General features: G+C 43.1%; 3 protein-coding genes and 1 long non-coding RNA gene across 7 annotated transcripts in view; 2 read left to right on the forward strand and 2 right to left on the reverse strand.

Annotated features, from left to right (window-relative positions):
* CLUL1 (clusterin like 1) overlaps positions 1-9,039 on the forward strand; it is a 28,684-nt gene extending 19,645 nt beyond the window's left edge. For all 3 annotated transcript variants that reach the window (XM_075993767.1, XM_075993769.1, XM_012746247.3), the window contains exons 7-9: positions 804-1,018; positions 4,687-4,871; positions 8,744-9,039. In XM_075993767.1, the coding sequence (XP_075849882.1) occupies positions 804-1,018; positions 4,687-4,871; positions 8,744-8,747 (404 nt within the window). In that variant the 3' untranslated portion in view covers positions 8,748-9,039. The remainder of the gene's footprint in view (positions 1-803; positions 1,019-4,686; positions 4,872-8,743) is intronic.
* The window catches only part of LOC142861627 (uncharacterized), a 355,037-nt gene that overhangs the window by 42,625 nt on the left and 286,380 nt on the right, over positions 1-26,032 (reverse strand). The window lies entirely within an intron of this gene.
* TYMS (thymidylate synthetase) lies at positions 12,656-22,846 on the forward strand. Its single transcript, XM_020282206.2, has 7 exons — positions 12,656-12,994; positions 15,210-15,283; positions 17,346-17,520; positions 19,689-19,790; positions 20,560-20,735; positions 21,106-21,177; positions 22,269-22,846. The coding sequence occupies exons 1-7, from the start codon at positions 12,790-12,792 to the stop codon at positions 22,404-22,406; spliced, it is 942 nt and encodes a 313-aa protein (XP_020137795.1). The 5' UTR covers positions 12,656-12,789; the 3' UTR covers positions 22,407-22,846.
* The window catches only part of ENOSF1 (enolase superfamily member 1), a 30,089-nt gene continuing 27,621 nt past the window's right edge, over positions 23,565-26,032 (reverse strand). For both annotated transcript variants that reach the window (XM_075993613.1, XM_012746239.3), the window contains 2 exons: positions 24,378-24,459; positions 23,565-23,765 (listed from right to left, as the gene is read on the reverse strand). In XM_075993613.1, the coding sequence (XP_075849728.1) occupies positions 23,664-23,765; positions 24,378-24,459 (184 nt within the window). In that variant the 3' untranslated portion in view covers positions 23,565-23,663. The remainder of the gene's footprint in view (positions 23,766-24,377; positions 24,460-26,032) is intronic.

Genomic DNA, 26,032 nt, shown 5'->3' on the forward strand with positions numbered 1-26,032 from the left:
TGCAACTTAGTGTTTTACTCTGTAATTTGCAAGTTTAGCCATGTGAATACATGCTCTTCTAGTCTGTTAATTCACTGTTGCATGTTGATCCGTGTAGGCATATCAAAATTTATCTATCCGTTCTCTAGCTGAAGTACATTTGTTTCCAAAGTTTTGCTATTACAAACAAATCTCATACATTTTATCAAACAATAATTTTGTCTCTTCAATCAACATTTGATTTACTTCGATTGAATACTAAACACATAGCTATAATTATAATCTCATATTTTATAAATACAAGATAAAATATTTTCCAAAACATCACAAATCTTCCCCCCCACCCCCCGCTATTTACTATATATTTTTTGGTCCCAATTTTAAGTGGAGTCACTATATGTGCTTCTTTTCCTGTTTTCCCATGCTAATTACTGGTACTGGACATACACATCCAAATTCAAAATAGTAATTTCCTTTTGAGAAGTTAAAGGGGATTTGATGTGCAAGGTGTACAGTAGGGGCTTCTTCTGTTTTGGGGTGTTTTTTAAAACATAGGTGGTAGGCACATGGGGTTTATAACAAGAAGTTCTGTCTCCAGCCCAGTTTCTGTTACGTAAAACCATATAATTAAAAATTAAACTGAATCTTGTTTGCAACTGATGTAGGCAATATTAGCAATTACTCCGGAACTATAGGAGTAAACTAGGAGCTCTCACAGGCAAAGGGGAAAATAGAAAGTGCAGGGGCTGAGAGTTAAGCCCTTGTTACCCCTCCTCCAAGTTTCATGGACCTTTCCCTTCACTGCGTTGCTTTCTTCTTGCTAGACTGTCCTGATGTCCCTGCACTACACACAGAATTAGAGGAAGCCCTGAGGCTGGTCAACATATCCGGTGAGCAGTACACCCAGATTCTCCAGATGACCCAGCAGCACGTGGAGGACACTGCCTATCTGATGGCCAGGATGAGACAGGAATTTGGCTGGGTGTCTGAACTGGCAAACCATGTTGCAGAAACCAAGATCATCCTTAATTCAGTAAAGGTAAAGGCAAGACCCAAGAGCAGATCTGGAGATTACACATGCACACCTTGATTTTTCTGTTAATTGACTGATTAATTACATCTGAATTTGAAAACAAGCTATGAGGAGTATTCACATGTCTATTGTGACTGTATTCAGGCTGACTTGATTTAATGTAGTTCATGGTCTTTAGAAAACAAGAAACTCTCTAAGGAAAATATATTTAAAACACTACTTTCTAATCCAGAGATTGCTAATTCTGCTTGTAGTTACAGGGCTATACCTGAGAAAGGCAACCTTGAAGAAATCTGGCCAAACTTCTCTCTTTTTAAGTTTTTAAGAGAAAAGCCTTGCAAATAATTTGAGTTCAGTTTTTTTTTTTTTTATTTTTTTTTTATTTTTTATTTTTTTATTTTATTCATTGGAAAGAAAGGTGATGCTGACTGAGTTCAGTTTTTGATTCTGAAACTTACCGGCTAAGTAAGCTTGGGAAAGTTCCTAAGCCATTCTAGGCCTCAATTTTTCCACCTGTAAAGTGGGAATAATAATAGCTATCTTAAAATGTATGTCTATAAAGTGATAGTATAGGTTCCTTAGACAAAGCGAGAGCTTTGTAAATTACAGCTCTTATTAATTTTTGACACAATAAAGCTGCTGCATTATCTTGAGAATTAAACATATTTATACATTAATCTTCACATAAAGACATTTTTTTTTCAATTCCAGCATACTACAGGGGTACAAACGTTTAAATTGCATATATTGCCTTTGCCCCGCCCAAGTCAGAGCTTCAAGCATATCCATCCCCCAGACAGCGCACACTGCACCCACGTAAAGATATGTTGTCATCTTAAATTGTACCATGACTTCCACATTCAATTACTCTTTTTGCATAATGATAAACAGTGACTTTCTTTCCTGAGACATTTCTCCCCCCCACCCCCACATGCGCACATTACATTAATAGACAAGGACACCAGGGTAGTGATTCCCGATGAGAAAAAAACCTGTATACAAAATTCACTGGGCAGGGCATGGAAGATGCAACATTCTATGCGGTATGTGATGTTGGAGCCCTGCCCTTTTACCAGCTCCTGCTGGGTTGGTGCTGGTGCTAACTGCTCATCCCTGCAACCTTCTCCGAAGGATTGTCCCCCGACACCTACACTCCACAGCTCCCTGCAGGATCAGGCTGAGACTAGAGGTCATCTGAAACCACATCCTTGCTTAATTTCTTTCTCTTCTCTAGGTTGCTGTCCTCATACCCTTAAAAATTTCACCTGAGAGCATCCCTTTGTAAACCACTTATGTCAGAATCTCAGGCTCTGTTTCCAGGGAATTGGACTTATGATATTCTATAATCTTGCATTTTACTCTTTTTCAAACTACAAAGCTGTGGGCCATGCATGGTTTGAGGATTAAGTTTAGAAAGTTACATGCACATTGAAAAACAAAATCAATAAAACACACAAAAAATAGAAGAGGACAGACTAGAAGAGAAAATGTTAGCATGCATTGTATTTAATCAGGTGTGTGCATGTGATTGAACTTTCATTTCTGTTTTGTGTATGTATATGTGTGTATGTGTACAGACATAATGCGGGTAAATATATATACACATATATAGATGTATGTGTGTTTGGAGTCATGATATAATATGTATCTGTTACTGTAGACCACAGGGAAAGGGTTTTGAAAGCCACTATTCTAATCCCTGCTGATTCTCTGATTCTATTACACCATTAGATCCTATTCTTGGAGGGTAAAATAATTCAATGTATTTGATCATCCTCATATAGACTTTTAGTTTAATGAAGAAAAATTCTTACCCTGAAGAATAAAATTTTAAGAAAAATTTTAGCAGTGCTTTTAATCTTTAGAAATCTATAGCCAATATTTGTTTTTATTATTATCAGTATTTTACCCTATGCTTCAATTTACATCCCTTTTAGTGTCTCTGAGTAACACTAACAGATTTATCTAAAATTCTTTATGTTCATAACAAAGGCACCTCTATATAAAAACCTGCATATGAAATAAAATTATGGCTTCCAATTACATATTTTTATAATAATCATCACTAAAGGCCGGGCGTGGTGGCTCACGCCTGTAATCCTAGCACTCTGGGAGGCCGAGGCGGGCGGATTGCTCGAGGTCGGGAGTTCCAAACCAGCCTGAGCAAGAGCGAGACCCCATCTCTACTATAAATAGAAAGAAATTAATTGGCCAACTAACATATATACAAAAAATTAGCCGGGCATGGTGGTGCATGCCTGTAGTCCCAGCTACTTGGGAGGCTGAGGCAGAAGGATCTCTTGAGCCCAGGAGTTTGAGGTTGCTGTGAGCTAGGCTGACGCCATGGCACTCACTCTAGCCTGGGCAACAAAGTGAGACTCTGTCTCAAAAAAAAAAAAAATCATCACAAAAGAGAACTTACTATGTATTAGGTAATGTTTTGAAAACTTTTTTCATATATCTGATCATTTAGTCCCCTCCGTGACACTATGAGGCAAGTAGTATTATTTTCCTAACTATTCAGATGAGGCACAAAGGAGTTTAAACAACTTGTGTAAGTTCACACAGCTAGTAAATGGTAGAACTGGAATTCAAACTCAAGCAGCCTTTATCCAGAATCTGCACGCCTGACCACTTTGCAAAAGTTATTTTTCTGTAAAAGTTATTTTTCTTGAAACAGCTTTTATTTCATCATGCAAATGAAAGTGCAAATCCATAAAAGAGCAAGTACTTAAGAGAAGCCTTGTGTAAGAAATATACAAATTCTAGCAAATGAGAATAGTGATGGCCCCTGGTTGTATTAATAGTTACATGGGTGTTTGCTTTGTAATTATTAAACTAGACATAAAGGCTTTATGTAGTTATGTGTGTTATATTCACTAAAAGAGAAGGGAAAAATTATGCTAGCTATTCCTTTATCAGCTAGAATTATGGAATTACCAGGTTTAATTTGGCCTCCCATTGTTTCGGCTTTAGTTTTTTTGATAAGGGAATTTGTTTGAAAATATTCCCAAAATAGTTCTCTTAAGGTTCCGTCAAGTCATATGCCACTTCTGTTCTATTTAAATGGCTAAAAGCAAAGTACAGATGTATGCAGTTGAGAATCCATTAAGGGAGTAACCAACATGCATTTCACATTATTATTATGATTAATTCTTGCCAAAATCACACATCCAACCATTAATTGTAAATTTCCTAGGAAAACTAAGTACAAAGCTTGTTATGGCATAGACAGGAATGCTCACCAACATTGCTCCTGCTCACTCATGTTTCCCAGCTCCCCCGAAGCTAAGTGTTGTCATGTGGCAAGTTCTGGCCAATGAAACGTGAGCAAAAATGACAAAGGTATTTCTAGGCTGAGTTAGTGAAGAGCCTATATGTGCATCTATTCTGTCTCTGCTGAGGGCACAAAGAAAACCATGAGTTCATCTGCTATAGCCATCTGCTATAGCCTCTATCAACCAGGCTCCTGAGTATCTACTGGTATAGAGTCCTTGTGATGGACACATTAACACGAGTGAGAAATAGATTTTTGTTTTACGAAGCCACTGGAATATTGGGCCTAATCTGTTACCTCAGCATAGCCTAGCCTATCCTGACTAATATGGTATTAAATTAATAGTGGATGTGTACTGGGACTTGGTAAATCTTTTACTGTATATTTTCTTCTCTAGGTAGTTCCAAGTGTTCATGAAGATAATTTTTCCAAACAAGATGAAACAACAATAGACTTAAGCATCCTGCCTTCTTCTAATTTCACACTCAAGAGCCCTCTGGAAGAAAATGCTGACAGTTCTAACTTCATTGGCTACTTAGTGGCGAAAGCTCTACAACATTTTAAGGAACATTTTAAAAATTGGTAAGCAAAGTGCCCCATTAGGAATGCTTTGTTGACAGTAATAGATGATTCCTAAAAGGGAATAACAAAACTAGTTTTTAAATACCTGAACTATGTTCAACCTCACTAATAATCAAAGACATGAAGACAAACAAGACAGCATTTTCTGCCTATCAAATTTGCAAGTTAAAAAAATCCCCACAAAATTCTGATAGAAGTGTAATGAAATGGGAATTCTTATGTTACTGTATTGATGGGAACACGAATTAGTTTTGCCTTTTTGAAAAGCTATTTGATTATATATATAAACAGGCATAAAATTTCTTTTTGATATAGTAATTCCACTTCTGGAATCAATCCTAAGGAATAACTCTAAATTGATTAAAAGTTCTGCCTCCAAGATATATATTTACAAAATTATTTAAAATAGTAAAATGTGGCCAGGTGAGGTGGCTCATGCCTATAATCCTAGCACTCTGGGAGGCCGAGGCAGATGGATTGCTCAAGGTCAGGAGTTTGAAACCAGCTTGAGCAAGACTGAGACCCCGTCTCTACTAAAAATAGAAAGAAATGAATTGGCCAACTAAAAATATATAGAAAAAATTAGCCAGGCATGGTGGCACATGCCTGTAGTCCCAGCTACTCGGGAGGCTGAGGCAAAAAGATCGCCTGAACCCAGGAGTTTGAGGTTGCTGTGAGCTAGGCTGACACCATGGCACTCTAGCCTGGGCAACAGAGTAAGATTCTGTCTCAAAAAAAAAAAAAAATAGTAAAATGTTAAAAAATAAAATTAATGGTCCAAAATAAGAGTGTGGTTAAGTAGATTATAGCTAAATACATTCAGTACATTTAAGGAACCCATTAAAAATATTTATAAAATTTAAATGAAAACTTGCCACCTAATTTAACAAGTATTTTATTATAAACCCATCTTTGAGGTAATATTATTATTATCATTTTACAGAAAAGGAACATGAGGCTCAGGCTCCAAGGTCAAATGAACTACTCAAGCCAATAGCGGGTAGAGCCAGAATTTGAACTCAATTCCTCCTGACTCATAATCACCACACTGAACTGTTTCCTGTTAGGACATTTGGCAAAAAAAAGCAAGATACAAAAATCTTGGTAATATGGCCAATCTTAAAGAATAATTAAGTTTTAGTTCTAAGTTGTCATTCATAAGGGACCTTGTTAGTAGATCACCATGAATATCTAATTAAGCTACATATTAACTAGATTTTTCTGCCTCTCCCCTTACCTCTGAGTTTTGAGGGCCTTTATTTCTAGTTAAGTCAGTCAAATGATGGATATCTTTTTAGCATCTACTAAGTTAAAGCATATGACCCAGGTATCATGGAGGAAAAAATGAGAAATTGGACAGGAGCTTGTCCCAAAGGAGCTTCCTACCCAGCAGGGGGTACAAGACAGACAGACAGACAGGCAGACAGACAGACACAGACACACAGACACACACACACACACACACACACGAGACAGACAAACAGAAGACACATAAGTGTAATTCAAGGGAGGGTTTAGTGAGATTTAGTGAATGCACAAGAGCGGGCTGTGGGAGTTCAGGAAGGGTTGTTTACTTTCTGGCAGGGGAGAAATTTCTGAGCTGGATGTACTGCATTCCTTTCCCTCTCTTCCCTTCTCACCCATTTTCTATCTCCTCCCATCCTTTCCTCCTCTCCTTTCCTCTTTCCCCTCCTTTCTCCCACTGTCTCTTCTCCCTTCCTTTCTTAAAAATAGATCAATTAATTAAAAACATATTTATGTAGCTATACACACGCAGTGTGGAGGTGGGAGGGGAGAAAGTTCAAAAAAGGGGGAAAGTGTGAGCAAATAGGGCAAGAAAGAGTAAGAGTAGAGCATCTAGGCGTTAGGGATGCTGGGAAGTCCTGTCAAACTGGTCCCGCCCACTATGGGGCCTTTGAGCTTCCCTCTGGGAAGCTCCCACCCTGTGTGAGTTTGGGTTCTTTATTTAGTTGCAAGCAACCAAGACCAACTCAGCTAAAAGAAATGGAAGGATACTGTCTGACTCATCCAATCAAAGGGGAAGCTGGACCACCATGCCTGAGCAGGGCAGGAACCAGGTAGCTCAGGAGTCTGGGAGGTGGGAAACCCATGGACAGCTTCTTCGGGGCACAGTGGTCAGGGGGAAGCAGCTGCAGTTGTTTTCAGTCTTCAGGTCACTCTGCTCAAGACCTGACTTGCAGGAAGGAATCTGACTGGCTGGGCTGGGAAATGAGACATTGGATAATTGAGAGATTGAGCAAATTATTTACCAATAAGGCACACAAAGTGACCTTTTACGAAAGCAATGTTAATTTTTTCTTTTTAATTTAGTTTTTAAATTCTAAAAGTAACAAAATCACAATTTCTAAAAATTTAGAAGACAAATATGATTCATAACCTCCTCATTTTAACAAAACTGTTTCTGTCACTTTACTATTTTCCTTATTCCTATTTTCCACTTAGTTTCTTAGATTGAATACCAAGAAATAGAATTACTTGTTTAAAGGTTATTAACATTTTATTGTTCTTGATATATATTTATATGTGTAGCCAAATTTAATAACAGCAATGTCTGAAGTATGTTTCTCATATGCTAACTAGCATTGCAATGTTTTAAAAATCTTTGGTAATGAAAATTTTTACAATTTTATGTTTTTTATTACTCATGAGAATAAACATTTTTCTGAGTTTGCTTATCAACTGAATTTCTTTTTTGTGTGGGTGTGCACTCTATTCACTATAGTGGATACAATTTTGTCACTGTTCTGGTTAGATCGATGCATCAGGCTTCCAAACCTGACAAAGGTGAAAAAGAAAGATACTGAGGAAAAAAACAGGAAAGATGGCAGAAAGGGAATACCCTGGCATTTTCAATCATGTAAACATTTGTTAGATACCCCAGCTGCAGGTTATGTAGCTTGCTAAAACATGAACTTCAATTTTATAGGGTGAAACATATTTAGAACCATCCTCTGGAATTCTTACCTAGTAATTTAGCATCCTAAGTGTCTGGAGTTCCTGACTGGTTTGCAATGTGTTTTATTTCCCCTTTCCAAACTTTCATAGCTGCCGGCCCTGGGATTAAGAGTTATAGGCTGTAACACAATGTCTCATACATCCTGAGTATTTAATCAACTTTTGTTGATGAGTTTTCACCATCATTATTATTGTTAGAGGCACACATTAAAAAGTTGTTGAATAGGCCAGGTGTGGTGGCTCACGCCTATAATCCTAGCACTCTGGGAGGCCGAGGCAGGAGGATCATTTGAGCTCAGGAGTTCGAGACCAGCCTGAACAAGAGCAAGACCCTGTCTCTACTAAAAAAATAGAAATTAGCTGGACAACTAAAAAAATATATAAAAAATTAGCCGGGCATGGTGGCGCATGCCTGTAGTTGCAGCTACTTGGGAGGCTGAGGCAGGAGGATTGCTTGAGCCCAGGAGTTTGAGGTTGCTGTGAGCTAGGCTGACGCCACGGCACTCTAGCCCAAGCAACAGAGTGAGACTTTGTCTCAAAAAAAAAAAATTGTTGAATAAAGTTATTAGTCATGAGTAACAGAAATTTATTTGGGCAAACACTGTGTGCATGTAAAGTATAGAAAAAAACACTTTATTTTCACATCAGAGGAAGGGACCATCTGGAGGTTCAACAAACTAGGGGACTGTGAAGATTTCTTTAAACAGCAGTGTTAAGAATATCCATACATATGGCTTTTCCATTATTTTTCTATATACAGTATTAATCTTTCCAAAAGCCAAAGGCCTTTCTTCTATTCCTTATCCCGGACTTTTACTCCAAGAAAAAAAATACACTGAGTCTATAAGTACTTTACTAGTATTTTGATTATTGCTGCTTTTGTTTCTTTTTTAAAGGTAAGAAGATCTAATGTATCCTATATCAGGCAAGTAAAGAATTACCTCTTCAGCTGAGACCTGAAAATCCTGAAATACATAAGGACAATGCAATAAATGTAGCTTCGGAAAAGTATGTTAGTTATGTATTATGAAGTACTGTTAATTTACTTACTTTGAATGGCAGTTTAACAGCTACTCAAATTGAGTTAAAATAAAAATTCTTTTTAAAAAAATCAAATGTATATATGTATGTATTACATTTTATGGTACATTGGTAGTTCTTTGTCTGTCAAATAAATATAAAATCTCCTCCATGTTTATGTTCTATCATTTCTACAAACATATCACTTGCTAATTAACAAAAAGTTCTGACTGGGAGCAGTGGTTCATGCGTGTAATCCTAGCATTCTGGGAGGCTGAGGTGGGAGTATTGCTCAAGGTCAGGAATTCTAGACCAGCCTGGGACCAAGAGTAAGACCCCCATCTCTACTGAAAAAGAAAAAAATAGAAATTAGCTGGACAATGAAAAATGTATTAAAAAAATTAGCTGAGGCCAGGCGCTGTGGCTCACGCCTGTAATCCTAGCTCTTGGGAGGCCGAGGCGGGCGGATTGCTCAAGGTCAGGAGTTCGAAACCAGCCTGAGCAAGAGCGAGACCCCGTCTCTACTATAAATAGAAAGAAATTAATTGGCCAACCGATATATATATAAAAAATTAGCCGGGCATGGTGGCGCATGCCTGTAGTCCCAGCTACCCGGGAGGCTGAGGCAGAAGGATCACTCGAGCCCAGGAGTTTGAGGTTGCTGTGAGCTAGGCTGACGCCACGGCACTCACTCTAGCCTGGGCAACAAAGCGAGACTCTGTCTCAAAAAAAAAAAAAAAATTAGCTGGGCATGGTGACACATCCCTGTAGTCCCAGCTACTCGGGAGGCTGAGGCAGCAGGATTGCTTGAGCCCAGGAGTTTGAGGTTACTATGAGCTAGGCTGGTGCCACTGCACTCTAGCCTGGGCAACAGAACAAGACTGTCTCAAAAAAAGAGAAAAAAACCCAAGAAGTTCTTTCAATTTGCTTGTGCATTTAAAATGTAATTGACCTTTTGAAAAAAAAGTCTATAATTCATTCCTTTGTTTCATAAATACCAATAGTTTCTGCATAGTTTTATTTGTGTGTGTGGCAAAATACATTGGATTATTAAGTATGAAATGTCCGATTTCCTTAAGTATGAAGTTTGGCAGTTGCTATCTCTGACATTTCACTTTGACACTTCTTGTTTTATGTTCATTGTGAAAGTACATCCTCAGTGTTTCAAATGCACATTTTGGCTTGTGATTATCTTTCAAAATTTTTTAGAACAATTTTTGTGAAACTATGTGTAAATCAAAAATTCTTGTTATTTTCAAATATGAGTCCATTGTGGAACCAATGCAGTACAGGCAGTTCGAAATATCAACAAAGTGTCTGGGAAGGATGTAGCTAATGAATGCACAGTACATCCATGGTTTGAGAACTTCTGTTGTGGTGATTTTAATCTTGAAAATGAGCTACATGGCTGACCTGAGACCAAGGTGGATTATGATGAGCTGAAAGCTGTAGTGGAAACGAATGAAATGGATCTCAATCTACGTGTGAATTAACACAAGGTTTGACATTACTATTCCAACAATATTGGACCCTTTCAAACAAATCAGCAAGGTAGAGAAGCCGGATAGATGGGCACTGCATGAGTTAAATGAGCATTGAAGAGAAATCGTCTCAAGGCTTGTCTTTCTTTGCTGTCACGATATAAAGGTGAACCATTTCTACGTCATGTTGTTAAAACGTGTGACAAAAAGTGGATTCTTTTTGACAATTGGAAGTGTTCAGCACACTGTTTGCATAAAGATGAAGTGCCGAAACACCGTCCAAAACCAAATATTCATCAGAAAAAGCTAATGGTGTCTGTTTGGTGGTCCAGCACTGGTATCCACTACAGCTTCATGAAGCCTGGTCGATTGATTATAGCGGATGTCTACTGCAACCAGTTGGACAAAATGATGAGGATGCTTGAGATGAAGCACCTGAGATTGGTCAACAGAGACAGGTCAATCCTCTTGCAAAACAACGCTGGACCACGTGTTGCACAAACAATACTGCTCAAATTACAGACTGGACTTGGAAACTCTCTGTCAACCACCGTATTCACCAGACCTTGTGCCAACTGACTACCACTTCTTCCAGGCTTTGGACCACTTCTTGCAAGGAAAAATACTCAATTCTTGACAAGCTGTGGAAAACACCTTTTGCTATTTCATCACCACTTGCTCTCCAGGCTTCTTCGCTGATGGCATAAACAAGCTCCCATTAAGATGGCAAAACTGTGTTGATAGTTTAGGGACACATTTTGATTAGTTGTGCTGCTTCTTGTTTGAGATATAATAAACTTTTGATTTGAAAGGAGATATTTCACATTTAAGACCCAATATATGGCATTAAGTTTACCATTTTAACCATTTTTAAGTGTACAGTTTGTAGCATTAAGTACATTCACATAGTCGTACAATCATCACCACTATCCATCTCTAGAACTTTTTTCATCTTCCCAAACTGAAACTCTGTACCCATTAAACACTAACTCCCCATTCCTCTGCCCCGCTGCCCCTGGCAAACACCATTGTACTTTTTGTCTCTATGAATTTGACTATTCTAGGTACTGCATGTAAGTGAAATCATATGGTATTTTTCCTTTTGTGATTGTCTTATTTCACTTAGCATAATGTCTTCAAGGTTCTAATATATACCTAATTTTGCTTATCTATTCATCTATTCGTGGACACTTGGGTTGCTTCCATCTTTTGGCTATTTTGCATAATGCTTTGAACATGGGTGTACTACAATTTTTTTCTTTCCTTTTTTTTCTTTGAGAGAGGGTCTTGCTCTGTTGCCCAGGTTTGAGTGCGGTGGCCTCATCATAGCTCACTGCTGCAACCTTGAACTCCTGGGCTTAAGTGATCCTCTATTATTAATGTATCAAGAGAAGGTACTCCAAGGAAGGCAATAGAGGAGGCAATCTCCATGTGAGCATCAGTGCCTACTGCTCTATCTTGAGATATGAGTCCGTTGATATTTGGCTGGAACAAATAACTCAGGCTCAAAATAACAGAAGGATGTACAATTATGCATCAGTAATTTTTTTTTCTTAAATAACACAAGGAAAATAAACACAGAGGTAATGTGCAGCTGGATAATTTGGGATATTTTTAGCCTGGGGTCTTCCTGGTGATTGAAAATGTGTAGGGACACTTGAGTTGGTGTGGGGTAGAGGAGAATAGCTGCATTTTGTTTGGCTTTGTGCAGGCATGCTAGACCCCTGCAACATGCAAGACAAGCCCTCCCAAAGAACAGTCCCACCCCACCCCAAACGCTGAAAGCACCTATGTGGTCAGTTAACAGTTGATGCAAAAGACTGCTTGCTTAATGTATGTACAACACATGAATTAGTTTTAAACTCAGTATCGAATAGTTCCTACTCATCAGTGTTTACATTATAAACAGTTGCGTAAAATTGAAAAATGTGGGGAGTTAACTGGAGAAAGTGCTGGCGGTCATTAACCAAGTAAAGCAAGCTGCATTATTCCACCTGCTCCAGCTGCCGGCCTTCAGTGTGGGCAGGAGAAAATTTGGAAACGCCAATCATCGTTAACCATGTCCTCAGGGGTAGGAAGCAGATTTCAAACGGCAGGGCCGTTGACACTGCACGAGTGTGTGCGGACTGTCCCGGCTCCGCGGCTTAGAGAATGGCCAGGGCACCGAGACAGGCCCTGGGACTTCTTTCCAGGCTGGAGGTCAGCTGGTGAAAGGCGCGCAGAGCGGCGCGACGCGGCGAGTGCGCGCATGTCCCGCCAGCAGGGGGCGCGGGTCGCCGCCCGCAGGAAGGGGCGGAGCGCGGGGGGCGGCGGGAAAGGGCGCCCGGAAGGGGCTCGGCCTCCGCGGCCTCCCGCCCTGCAGCCTGCAGCCTGGGCTGCCAGCCGCGCACTCTCCCATCTGCCAGCCGCGCGCCGTCGCCGCCGTCCCCGCAGTGCCCGCCATGCCCGCCGCAGGCTCCGAGCTCCTGTGCCCGCCGTCGCCGCCCCCCGCGCAGAAGCTGGTCGCCGAGCCGCGGGCGCCCCACGGGGAGCTGCAGTACCTGGGGCAGGTGGAGCACATCCTCCGCTGCGGCTCCAGGAAGGACGACCGCACGGGCACCGGCACCCTGTCGGTGTTCGGCCTGCAGGCGCGCTACAGCCTGAGAGGTGACCCAGGGCGGGACGCGGCAGGGCGCGCCTGGGGGAGCTCCGAGCTGCAGCGGGGAGAGCGCTCGGGAGCTGCGGTGCACAAATAATCCTAACCTCGGGCCTACGAGGGAGGGCAAGCATCCTCACCCCCACTTTCCGGACGCCGAAACTGAGGCTCGGGTTAGAGGCATGATTTGCATAGGGTCGCACAGGTAGGAGCGACAGCCTAGGCGAACCGGGTCCTGATGGCCCCCGGTCCCCCCAGGTAGGCTGTCGCCTGCAAAGCAGCCATGGGCCAGTCCAGTAGCACTGTGGTAGACAGTGGGAGAGAGCTGCCTGGGCTCGACCAAGCGCTTGTCTGGAAATCCGGGCCTTTGCCCCTCCCTTCTCATGTTGACCGTTTTTGCTTTGCACAGTTTTCAAAAACTGGAGCCAAAATGCTGTGGGCGGAGCAGCGGTGGCGGGAGAAAGGAGAGAACTGAGAGGCTGGGGAGGAACTTGAGTTTGCTACGGTCTCCCACTCCCAGTCCCCACGAAGCAGCTTTCCTCTTAAACCTTGAAAAGAGAACGTGAGAGTTCGACTGGGAGTTTTTGTTTTTAGACAAAAACAGGGTCTGCCTCTGTCTCCCAGGCTGGAGTGCAGTGGCGTCATCGTAGCTCACTGTAACCTTAAACTCTGCCAACGTGAGCCTCCTGCCTGAGCCTCCTGAGTAGCTGGGACTACAGGCTTGCATCATCACTCAACTTTTCATAGAGATGGGGTCTTGCTGTGTTGCCCAGGCTGTTACCTAACTCCTGGCCCCAGGCAATCTTCCCGCCTCGGCCTACCAAAACGCTAGGATTGTAGGCGAGAGCCACCCACACCTGGCCTCTAGTAGAAGTTGAAGTTCTCATTCCTCCTTTCTTGTTTGCCTTTGAAACTGGCCCCAGGGAAGAAGAGTCTCTTGTAGGTTGTTAGCCCTCAGGCTTTCTGGGGACCAGCGGGTGGGGCTAGGCACAGGAATTTAGGCAGCTGATTGCCCTTCCCTGAAGTCAGACCATCCCATCATCCTGAATCTAGGGCCTGCTGTGAGGGAGGGACTCCACACAGGTGTGGCCAGGGGCTGGCTTTGATCCCTCTTTGGTAAATGGAAAGCATCCTTGACACAGGTGTGAGGAGTGGTTCTGGGTGGGGAAACCCACTAGTGGTGAAGCAGATTCACTATAGCTAGGGGCAAACCCTCCACCCCATCCGCATTCTAGAGACTGAAAAAACGCAGCAGCTGCTGTGGCTGCTCCACCTTGGCCAGCTTGGGGAGTTCCGTTGGAGCAGGGGGCCCACTTTCCTCAGCTCTAAGCCCAGAGGCCTCTGATGAGTAGCAGACTTAAATTTTAACACGTCCCGTCTGCTCAGACATTGGGCAAGTTACTTTACCTCACAGATAGCTTCCCTATGTGTTGAAAATGGAAATAATGCTCAGTGGGCAACACTGATAAAAAGCAGGTGCTTGAAAAATTTCTCCCAGTTACGTGAATATCACTAAACAAGGGCTAATGTGGACTGAACAGGTACCGCATTTGAAGATAAGTATTTACGCTTTTATTTCTCTATAGCTTGATGCCTCTCCTTTTGTCCCTTAAGCTGTGCAAGCTTCTGTATTGCCTCTGGTGCCTATAAAGTGGATATAATGGCCCCTCCAGGAGGGTCGTTTGGAGGATAAAATAGAAACATGCAGATAAAGTGTTTAAACAGTTGCTATTTTGGCATATTAAAAAAACATTAATTTGCTTTGCAAACATTTAAAAACTATTCTTTGGTTTTGGCCAGTGTGATATCTACTCTCCTCTGGTCCTGAGGAAGTTTTTCTGGCAGGATCATCATGGGATTAGTCATGAGAGCCTTGGGCTTTGTCCTGGGGCACATTTCAGGTGCTGTCTTCACACCTTTGTGACAGAATTCGGGCTAAGTGGGTAGTGAGTGGATGGCAGCTCTTTCCTTTTTTCTCTCGGGTATCTCTGGACTTCCTGTGCCCAGCGGTCACCAGGGCTCAGGAGGCTGGTCTCAGCCCCAATTGGGTTGCTGACTTGGCTTGCAGGCTGGGAGCTCCACCCTGACTTAGGAGTGGTATTTTTCCAAGCTGCTCCTGTGGTCATTCCAGAACCTTGGGTCTGGGGGCAGTTTTCGTCCACAGAGAAAGTTGGATGGCCTGGTCTGTCTTCCTGTCTTCAAACTGTATGGCACACTGTTTTCCAGATGAATTTCCTCTGCTGACAACCAAACGTGTGTTCTGGAAGGGTGTTTTGGAGGAGTTGCTGTGGTTTATCAAGGTAAGGAAGTTGCTGCCGTTGGTAGTCTGTTCTCAACACAGTAGCTATTGAGACCCTTTCAGGACTCAGGTCATGTTGCCCTTCAGCCCATAGTGGCTCCCGTTTCACTCAGTAGGAGCCAAGGCCCATTTGAGGCCCTTTTGCCGGCTCTGGCCTTACCCGCCGCTCTCAGCCCACCCCTCCTGGCCAACCTTCTCCCCCCACATGTAGCTCGATTTCCTGATCTTGCTGGCGAGACTTCCTAGACCTCCTGATCTAAGACAGTGGTTCTCCCCCCCTCTTTGGCTTTTCTCCCTAGAGAAACATCATCGCATGTGTAATGTCATCCCTTCCCCTCCACCATTAGAAGGGCGCAGGAGACAATAAATAAATAAGTGAACTGTGCTTTAAGCTCCATCGGAGCAGAGAATTTCTGTTGTTCACTATTGTATCCCCAGGGCCTAGAACACAGCCCAGCTCACAGTAGGACTCAACATATACTGATCACTGGATGTAGATACCAGCAGTTTTCTCATGTTCATATAAACCAGAAGGGTTTCTTCAGTAACAAGATATGCCTCTTCCAAAGGGCTAAGTAGGGACCTCGGGCAAGGGCTGGAGTGCGGTGATTACAGGCATCTGTCATGCCCGAGCTTGTGTCCTGGTCCAGAGTCAATGACGGGGCTGTCCAGTGCTGGTCCGAGGGTCCCTGGGGAGACAGGCTCAGTTCTGGGCCATCCTGGAAGTTGTGACCCCTCCTGAAGAGTACTTGGTGTGGTTTGGATAGTCTCGGGCCAAACCAGACCCAAGACTTCTGTTCCATCTTAGAAAGGGATTAGATTTGGATCCAGTCCAGTCTTTCTTCATTCTGTATTTGTGGGGTGCTTTGTTTAGTGCTGGCCTATCTCAACTGATAGCGAGCCTCGGGTTCAAAGTGCAACATCAGAAATCTCAGAAGAGGATGTTCTTAAACTAGCTAGAGCCTAGTTTGAATGGATAGAAAGGGGAGACTTTTGAAGCAATATGTGAAAAGTTGAGAAATGACTTGTTGGAAGTAAAAAAAAAATTAAGACTCAGTAATAGAAAGCAAAGAAACAAGATGCTCAGAGATAAAATGCAATCACTAGTTTTAACTTGAAGCTTGAATGTGGGATTCTAAGAAGTGCTTACCAGGAACATCAGATTCACCTCCAGTAGGCAGAATTATTCTGTGGATAACTTGATCCAGCACAGGAGTCAGAGGTGCCTGTGCTGCAGCCGGGCATCTGTGGGCAAGACAGAAGGTAGGGCCATGCAGTAGCTCGTGTCTCCTCACAGCAGTCGTGGTGAAGGTAGTGAGGCCAGGGTGGGTAGGGAGTGGGTCAGAGGAGAAGGTAGGCAGAAGGGCCAGGCACCCAGCCCTGGTGGATGTGGCACCAGAGCCTTGCTCGTGCCTGTTACAGCACATCATACCCAGAGGCACCAAAGGCAGATGGGGCCTGTCCTTGGCCTGGATACAGGTTAGAATGCCAGGGGCCAAATCTGATGGGATGAAATGTAAGAGAAGTAAACATAAGGCTTTGTACTTGGCAAATAAAACAGAACAACTCAACTGCAATAATAAGTATATAGATTGGGGGGTAACACAACTTTATAGTGACAAATACACAATATGAATGAATTAGGGTCCAAATTTAATTCGGTGCGACTGATACATTTGCTGGAAAAGCTAATACCGATTAGTCTGATCATTAGGAATATCCTACATGCCAGGTATAAGATACCATGAACAGATTGCATATGAGGCATTAAATTCATTTTGAGGTGTCACACTTAGACCCAGAACTCATTTAAGAAACACAAAACTGTCAGATTAGGTGGACATACAGGAAGGACTTGGCGGTGTTTAGAAAGTTTAGTTGGGAATAGAAAAGATTTGAGAGGTGGTTCCAAAGAAAGGATCAGACTGTCCTATAAAGCCTTCAAAGTTTGGGCCGGGACCAGCCTCTCTAAAGACAGCATGGGCCCCACGTGGTGGCCTGCCTGTCACGGCAGCACGGCTGCTCAGAACTCCCTCAATGCTCTATTCAACCGTCTCTTCCAGGGATCCACAAACGCTAAAGAACTGTCTTCGAAGGGAGTGAAGATCTGGGATGCCAATGGATCCCGAGACTTTCTGGATGGCCTGGGATTCTCCACCAGAGGAGAAGGGGACTTGGGCCCAGTTTATGGCTTCCAGTGGAGGCATTTTGGGGCCGAATACAAAGATATGGATTCAGGTAAGGAGAGTGAAGCATCTTGTTTCCTGAGTGCTCTTCCTAGCCTAAGGCTGCTCTGTTGTTTCAGATACAGTTTGAGGGATAAGTCAGTGCCATGGGTGCTGATGTTTGTGAGACAGAGTCTCACCTCTGTTGCCCAGACTAGAGTGCCATGGCGTCAGCCTAGCTCACAGCAACCTCAAACTCCTGGGCTCAAGTGATCCTCCTGCCTCAGCCTCCCGAGTAGCTGGGACTACAGGCATGCGCCACCATGCCCGGCTAATTTTTTCTATATATTTTTATTTGGCCAATTAATTTCTATTTTTTAGTAGAGTCGGAGTCTCGCTCTTGCTCAGGCTGGTCTTAAACTCCTGACCTTGAGCAACCCACCTGCCTCGGCCTCCCAGAGTGCTAGGATTACAGGCGTGAGCCACCGCGCCCGGCCTGCACTGATGTTTATCTTGGCTGTGGTGAGAGGCTGTGCCAGGTAAAGGTGGAGGAGCCACAACTAAACCCTAATTTTTAAGGTTGGGGTCGTGTCACACTCTTGGTGATTAGCATTGATTGGGTCCCTGCTTGGCACTTTCCTTACCTGTGTCATGGGCAGATAGCTGTGTGGTAAGTGTTGAGGAGTAGAAGGAAGCTCATCCTCATGGGGTGGGACAAGATGCCCCATTGCCTTGTGGCAGCTTCCATCTCCCCTTTGGAGGCTGAGCCACTAGCACACTGTAGGTGGCGCTGGTGTGATAGCACCATGCCTAGGTCGCCCTCCTCCCTTTCTGCTGGGGTGGAAGAATGATGAAACATCTCTTCCACCTTCCTCTGTCACTGTCGGTGGCACCACTTGCTGAGTGTCACAGAGCCCAGCCTCTGCCTTGTCCTTAGGAGAAGCAAATGCCCACCTTGGGGGAGGTGTGCACATGCTCAGGAAATAAATTTACTGGCTCGGCAGGAACCAGCAACCTGGGGGATATGCATCTCACCTAAAGGGGACAGTCACGTCTCACCCTCAGCCAGCTGGAGGGGTTTGGGCCCCGTGTTAGAAGTTTTCAATAAAAGCCTAAAATGCATTTTGTGTGCAATCATGAGATCTCTTAACTATGGGAAGTTTTAGTGGGTACAGACTGCTGAAAAGTTCAGGAGATGGATAGTGGTGATGGTTTCACAACATTAGGAATGTACTGAATGCCACCGAATTGCATGCTTAAGAATGGCTAAAATGGTAAATTTAATGGTACATATACTTTATCAAAATGAAAAAAGTTATGTGGGGCCAAACGATTTCTGCAGGTAAATGTTCTGTAGGTGTTAGTCTGCCCCCGTGTCTTAGGGCATCCTTCTTAGGATATGAGGGTGCTCCCCTGGCTTAATGGTGCCTTAACTCCTGCCTGGTATTCGATTATTTCTTGTTGCTTAAGGGGCCTAATAAAATTATGGCCTTAGTTTGCAGTTGTATAAATGTTCAGCTATTGGATTTCAGTAGGGGAGTTTCTTTTTTGTTTTAAAATTTTTATTTTGAAATAATTACAGATTTGCAGGGAATTACAAAAGAAAAACTGTACAGAGAAGTCCCCTGTACCCTTAACCCAGTTTTCCCCAAAGGTATTGTCCTGGGTGTGGCGTCTTGCATAAATTGACATTGGTGTAATCCACAAAGACATCAGATTTTGCTAGCTTTACGTGCTGTTTGTGGGTTGGTTCATGTAACTACCACCACAATCAAGGTATAGAACTATTCCATCGCAGTTCATCTTTTGTAAATCTTTGATACTACGTCTTTTGGAACTGTGACTGGGAGAGGACTTTCCTCCAAAAAAAAAAATTTGAGAACTGCTGAACCAGAACATAGTCTGACACCAGTAAGTAAAAGTTTAACCAGAGGAGATTATACACTGAAGCTCTGCGCTGCAGTTACCAAATCACCTCTCAGCTTCAGTTCTAGCTTAGAAGGAAGGCAAGGAATTAAAGTCCAGAGACCAGAAATGGGAGAAAAGTACAAGGTAGTGTAATCATTATAGAGGTTTCCTGATGTTTATAAGTCAGTGGCGTGTTTAGCTGCCAAAGCGTGGTGTCGTTTTAGGTGGGAGTGTGGGAACCATCCTGCATGGGGCATAGATGACAACCTCAGAGCCATCTCATGCGGTGCTGTGATTAGTGTGTACATGTCCTCTTTTTTGACAATTCTACAGATTATTCAGGTCAAGGAGTTGACCAACTGCAAAAAGTGATCGATACCATCAAAACCAACCCTGACGACAGAAGAATCATCATGTGTGCTTGGAATCCAAAAGGTTGGAAGGACCTAGTCATCTTCTTCATCCTAACCGTATTGTTAGCAGAGGGATTGTGCGGAGTCCCCAGAGGGGAGGCAGGACCTTGGGCACAGCCACACAGTTAGTTGTGTGACCTTAGGCGAGTCACACTTTGCCCTGATTTCAACTTTGGATCATGGGGTTGGGCCCAGATGAACTTAATTGGTGTATTTATACTCATTTTTACTCCAAAAAGGGGCTTTAAATTGCCTATAAAACTACAGATAAGATTTTAACATTTGAAATTAAGTTGGAGCAGGTGAAGTTTTAGGTCACTGCAACCTTGCCAGTTATGAACATTTTTAACAATTATGTTGTAAAATTCAACTCTACTGGGGCGTTAAGTACCCAGACTGGAATGATTGTATCTATAACAGAGACTTTTAACACAGGAGGGTGTGCCTGAAACTCCGGTTTCCTGTGGCCCCTGCAAATGCAATGATTCCTGCTGCATTTGTAGTTTGGCGCCCCAAAGGTGGCACAAATTCTTCATTTTGGCTGGGATGGGAGAGCACTGTTTCAGCTGTAAACATGCCTCCGCAGAAATCTCGTGCTGCCGGGGACAGTCTCCGCTCTGTGCCGTCGCTGCGGGGGCGGGGGAGGTCTGTGGAGGTGTGGGCCGAGAGTGTCCCTCCAGCCCCGTGGCTCTCCCATGCGCTCAGAATTGGCTCCTGCTTCTCTCCTGGTTCACTTCAGCTGTGTTCTTTCAAACCACCTCTCCGTGTTCTCCTCTGTGCTGCTTCCTCAGATCTCCCTCTGATGGCGCTGCCCCCGTGTCACGCCCTCTGCCAGTTCTACGTGGTGGACGGCGAGCTGTCCTGCCAGCTGTACCAGCGGTCGGGAGACATGGGCCTGGGCGTGCCGTTCAACATCGCCAGCTACGCCCTGCTCACGTACATGATCGCGCACATCACCGGGCTCAAGGTGGGCTGCCCTCGGGAAGGACGGCTGCTGCCAGCCTGGGGCACTCAGCTCTTCCGGTTCTTCAACGCGGGAAAGCGAGTTGCAGAGAATTCAGTCTCTGATTAGTTTTAAAATTTGATATACGTAGATGAGACATGAACCAGCTTACTTTACACCTTCCTGTCCTAGTGGTCTGTATATACTAACAGGTCTATAGAGGTGGTTTGTAATGCAACTTATGAATTGACTTTTCTCAAAAGCCACACTGGTTATTTTTTTTGTAAAGCCCTGGGGTGTCTGCATGCCCTGTATAATATGTCTTTAAATGATGTGTTTTAAAGGAATTGAAACTAAGACATTGACTGTTTTGTGCTCTTCCATGGCATTTTAGCCAGGTGACTTTGTTCATACTTTGGGAGATGCACACATTTACCTGAATCACATCGAGCCGCTGAAGATTCAGGTAAGAATTATGTGTTACACTTTTGGGTTTGCTACCTTCTCTTGATAAAATGTTGATTTGTGGGACATCCCTGTGTGTAACAGGCATCTGCTCAATGTTTCCAAGATAAAGACAATTGTGCTGCGACTGCGGGGCTTCGGTTTAGGGAAGGTGGCGGACAAGGACAAGGCAGACACCTGTCCCAGCCATTTCTCATGCCAGGTGCTGTAAGGTACTAAGCATTAGCCAGAGAGGAGCCACATTCAAGCTAGGGGATTTGGGACCATCCCAGAGGTGGCACTTTAACTCCTTTTTTTATTTGAAGGAGAATTAAAATGCAAATGTTTTCCCTTAATTTGATGCCAAATATGGTGTTTAGTTCTGAACTTTTAAAAGTCTGTTCAAGTCCCTAAGTTATAGCAGCCACCAAATGATTATTGGAAATGGCAATAAAAATGTCTGCTTTGTGAGCCCCGAGGAAAAAAATTTAGAACAAAATCCTTTTAGCCTTTTCCAGATTAGATCTGGGTTTTGAAAGTTACTCCTTTGCAGGAGCTTGGCTGTTCTTGAGTGGAGGGTGACTTCAGGTTCTTTTGGGTGCTTCTCTCTGGCTGTCTGCTCCAGTCATTGTGGACACAATAATGGGAGGTTGTGACTTGTGTCCATATCTTAATTGCCACTGTGTGTTCATCCCAGGAATCCTTTTCTGTAAGCTGTCAACACATGTCATCTTTCCTTCCCCTGTCTGCTAGGGACAGTTGGGATAGGGATCGTGGAACTCAAGTGACCTTAGAGAGTGCTGAGTTACAGATAGACAAGTAAAAGCCTGTGTTCCCATCTTTAATAAATTTACCAAGAGTGATCATAAATGTGTCCTTACACCTGATGAGCCACCAGGCCCCTGATGCTGTATAATGTCATTAAAACCCTTCACTCTTGAGAACCAGATGGTTATGGTGTTATGTAACCAGGGACAAGATATTTATAGGATTGCACCCCTGTAAGATAATACTTTGTTGATCAAATACTGTGTGTGTTTTATGAAGAGACATGAGGAACAGACTTAGAGGTTGCACAAATAAGGGAAAATAATGGTCTTATTTTGTTTTTAGCTTCAGCGAGAACCAAGACCTTTCCCGAAGCTCAAAATCCTTCGAAAAGTTGAGACAATTGATGATTTCAAAGCTGAAGACTTTAAGATTGAAGGTTATAATCCGCATCCAACTATTAAAATGGAAATGGCTGTTTAGAGTGCTTTCAAAGGAGTTTGAAGAATATTTTCCGTCTTTAGGGTTTCCACTGGATGACCAGGTGAAAGTTCTTTTTGCTCTAAAAGAAGGAACTCAGTCACAAATCTTTTAGTTATTAACCTATCAGTTATTAACTTTTAAGGCTATTAAGGATGTTGCTATTGGCAAATATAAATGAGCCATTTCTTTAATAAAAAGCCTTGGGTTTGGTAAACTCTGAAGGTATATGAAAATGCTGAGATGAAGAAAGGAGAACGAATATTTATGTGCTCTTAACAAAAACATGTACATGCATTTTAATCCCGTGTCTTCTGAAGATTGGTGAATTTCAAGAATTATACAAGCTATTCCTTTAAATCTGAGCTAACATACATCAATCACAGGTAGTGGGAAAGTTAAATTTATTTTATATATTGTTACAATAAAGAAGTGTTATGCATTTGTCCATGTTTTTTTTTCATTCTGTATTGCCATTTATCTGCTCCGTTCCTGCCCAAAATAGATTTAACTAAACGCTTCTAAGTAAACATGTGGTGTATTCTGGTTTGGATATATTTTAGAAATGCTGACTATACTACATTTTGCCCTATTTTTCTATGACTCATCTCATTCTAGCTGCAATTTATCACTAAAATATAATGACTGTTAAGGACAGTTTTTTAAGGGCTATAAAAGAGTCTATGAAATAACATTTTGCCCTTTTTAGCATCAGTATGGTGTGAAGTCTCTAATATGCTTAGACTGAGCAAGAAGAAGATGCTAAACCACTTCAATATTAATTAGTGGAAAATTTTTTCCCTTTTTGTTACATACTGGATAGCCCATGGTGCTGCAGAACTATTTTTATTCTGCTAATTTATGACAAGTATTAAATAGAATAAGGAATTGTTCCAACAAATTATGCAACATGTTGCTTATTTTCAAAGTATAGTTTAATGTCTGGGTGCCAGCACTTGGACAGTAATTTTGTAAGAACGTTTTCCTGGACATAGGGGTAGTTAAATCTAAGTTTAAGGATTAAATAGGAGAAGACGTATTGATTTGCTAAAAGAATCAAGTAATAATGATTACTGACCTGAGTCCTGAGGTTAATATGGCTTTCAGCTGAACTTGATTGGCAGGATAGTTTTACAAAAATAGAAAAAAAATATAGCCAAGCCTTTTTTAAAATTTTTTATTTTAGCGTATTATGGGGGTACAAGTGTTAAGGTTACTTATATTGCCCATGCCCCCCTCCCCTAGCCAAGCCTTTTCACTTTAATTTTTCTGAGCAGCAAGTAGTTTCTTCCAAACTTCACCATCTGGATACTGGTGTTTCTTTACAGACTCCTCCTTCATTTCTGTTGAATAGCCAGCATCCTATCAAAGACAAAAAGTTAGTGCTAATAACCACCTAGAACAAAACTGTATTTATGTATTTCTGCTCCAAGAGATGCTTTTAAATCTAAGCCAGAGGCACCTGGATTAATATTTTAAAAGTTTCCTGATTGTTTGAAATGGGGCAGAGGAGGCATACTTTTGCCAGGATTAGTTATCTAAACTCATCAAACTTCCTTTGATAATAGGGCAAACTTTGTTGGTGAAAATGAGTTCTGATCTCTTGAATATGATCAGGGTAGTGGCCGCAATAATATGATTGTAGTAAAACCTTGTAGTTCACTGACTTACCAGATAGTGCCAGGGTTTGGGGTTTTTTTGTGTTTTTTTTTGCACAAGGGGTGCATGCATTATGGTCTCAGCTCGTGGGGAAAGGCTTGTGTTAGAGAAGCCTTGTTAGAGGCAATGTAACCTCCAAGCCCTGACCTTTAGGCCTTAGAATTTTGACTAAGAAAAGAGCCATTTGTTTCTAGATACAGAAAAATAAACTCTTAAGGAGTCGAACAAAGCTCTGTGCTCCGTGCTCGGGTTCACGAGAAAGGGCACAGTAGCGGCTGGCAGTGTCCCCCCTGCGGGGCCCCCAGCCAGTCTCACCATTGGAGGCATGTAGGAAGCCTGCCGGATCCTCACAGGGTACTTGAAATGTTCATGCAGGTGGTCGACATACTCACACATCCTAGGAGGAAAGAATCAGATTAGGGCGATAATGCCTGAATTCAGGCCATTCCTGTGGTGCCGTTAAGGCAGAAGGGGAGTACCACGAGTCGTCAAGCTGGCTGTGCCACCGCGTGTGTTTCTAAGCAGAGCCCTGCCCCTCTGCCGCAGGTGCTCTTCATCTGTGACATACTGCGGCGTGGTGGGGGCTCGCATTAGATGAACCATGAAGTCCCTTTTAACTTTGAAGGTTTTGTGACGGCCTTTAAAAGCATCAATTCAGACTCCACAAATAATCTGGGATTATTTGGGGGCCTTTGGCCAAAAGTTAAATAGGTTAAAACCATCAGACGAGATTCCTTCCAGCTATGCAAATGATTTAGATAAATAGTGCAAATTTTAGAATTAGATCACTCTATGTTCAACTTCTGTGTCAGCCACTTTCTAGTTTTGAGGCCTGGGCCAAGTGGCCTGTTAACGACCAGCTGAGACAGGCAGCCTCAGCCTGTGTGTTCGGCACGCGGGCACAGGAAGGAATGGCAGGAGAGGCCCTCCTAGTTTCAGTGGACACAGGCACTAAGGCATCGACTGTGATGTGTGCTCTGTAATCTATCAAAGAACAGGTAGGGATGAAGACCCAGCCACGTGGGAGAGGACAGCTGGGCCTTGAAAGATGAACAGGGAACTGCGTTCTGTGCAGAGAAGGGCGAAGCAGAGAGCTGAGCTGTGACGGCACGTGAGGTCGGGATCTGGTGGTGCTCCTTGCAAAGGGGCACTCCTGGGCAGCGAAGCCTGCGTCAGGCACCAGCACCTGCTCTGGGTGTCATGGTGCACTGAGGCACAGTGGTGACCCTCTGTCTCATCCCTTAGGAATGGCAGGACATTTCAAGGTTGGCGGAAACACCCTTTAGTCCTGAAGGCAGGAACTGAAATGAGACTGGGGTAAAAGCAGGATAACCTAGGAGTGGTAACTGTCTTCATTATAGAATCAGATTAACTGGAAGGGAAAAAGATAATCTAGTCCCAACCTTTTCCAGATGAACCGTCAGATCATGTAACCAGTGGCAGCTTCAGGACTGGGCGGGCCCAGGTTTCTTTCCAATCTAATCTTTGTTTTTACCGTATAAAATAGTTCAGGCATGGCCGGGCGCGGTGGCTCACGCCTGTAATCCTAGCACTCTGGGAGGCCGAGGCGGGTGGATCGCTCGAGGTTGGGAGTTCAAAACCAGCCTGAGCAAGAGCGAGACCCCATCTCTACTATAAATAGAAAGAAATTAATTGGCCAACTAATATATACAGAAAAAAATTAGCCGGGCATGGTGGCACATGCCTGTAGTCCCAGCTACTCGGGACACTGAGGCAGGAGGATTGCATGAGCCCAGGAGTTTGAGGTTGCTGTGAGCTAGGCTGACGCCACGGCACTCATTCTAGCCTGGGCAACAAAGCAAGACTCTGTCTCAAAAAAAAAAATAGTTCAGGCATATTAAGAGGCAGCACCTGTTTACTCATACCCAGCTGAAGAAAGAAACCGTTACAATGAAACCCCTGGTGTACCTGATGGGTACAGTCTCGAATTTGCTGTTTCCCTTTCCCAC

The sequence above is a fragment of the Microcebus murinus genome, chromosome 17 (genome assembly GCF_040939455.1).
Source record: "Microcebus murinus isolate Inina chromosome 17, M.murinus_Inina_mat1.0, whole genome shotgun sequence".
In the NCBI taxonomy this organism is placed as follows: Eukaryota; Metazoa; Chordata; class Mammalia; order Primates; family Cheirogaleidae; genus Microcebus; species Microcebus murinus.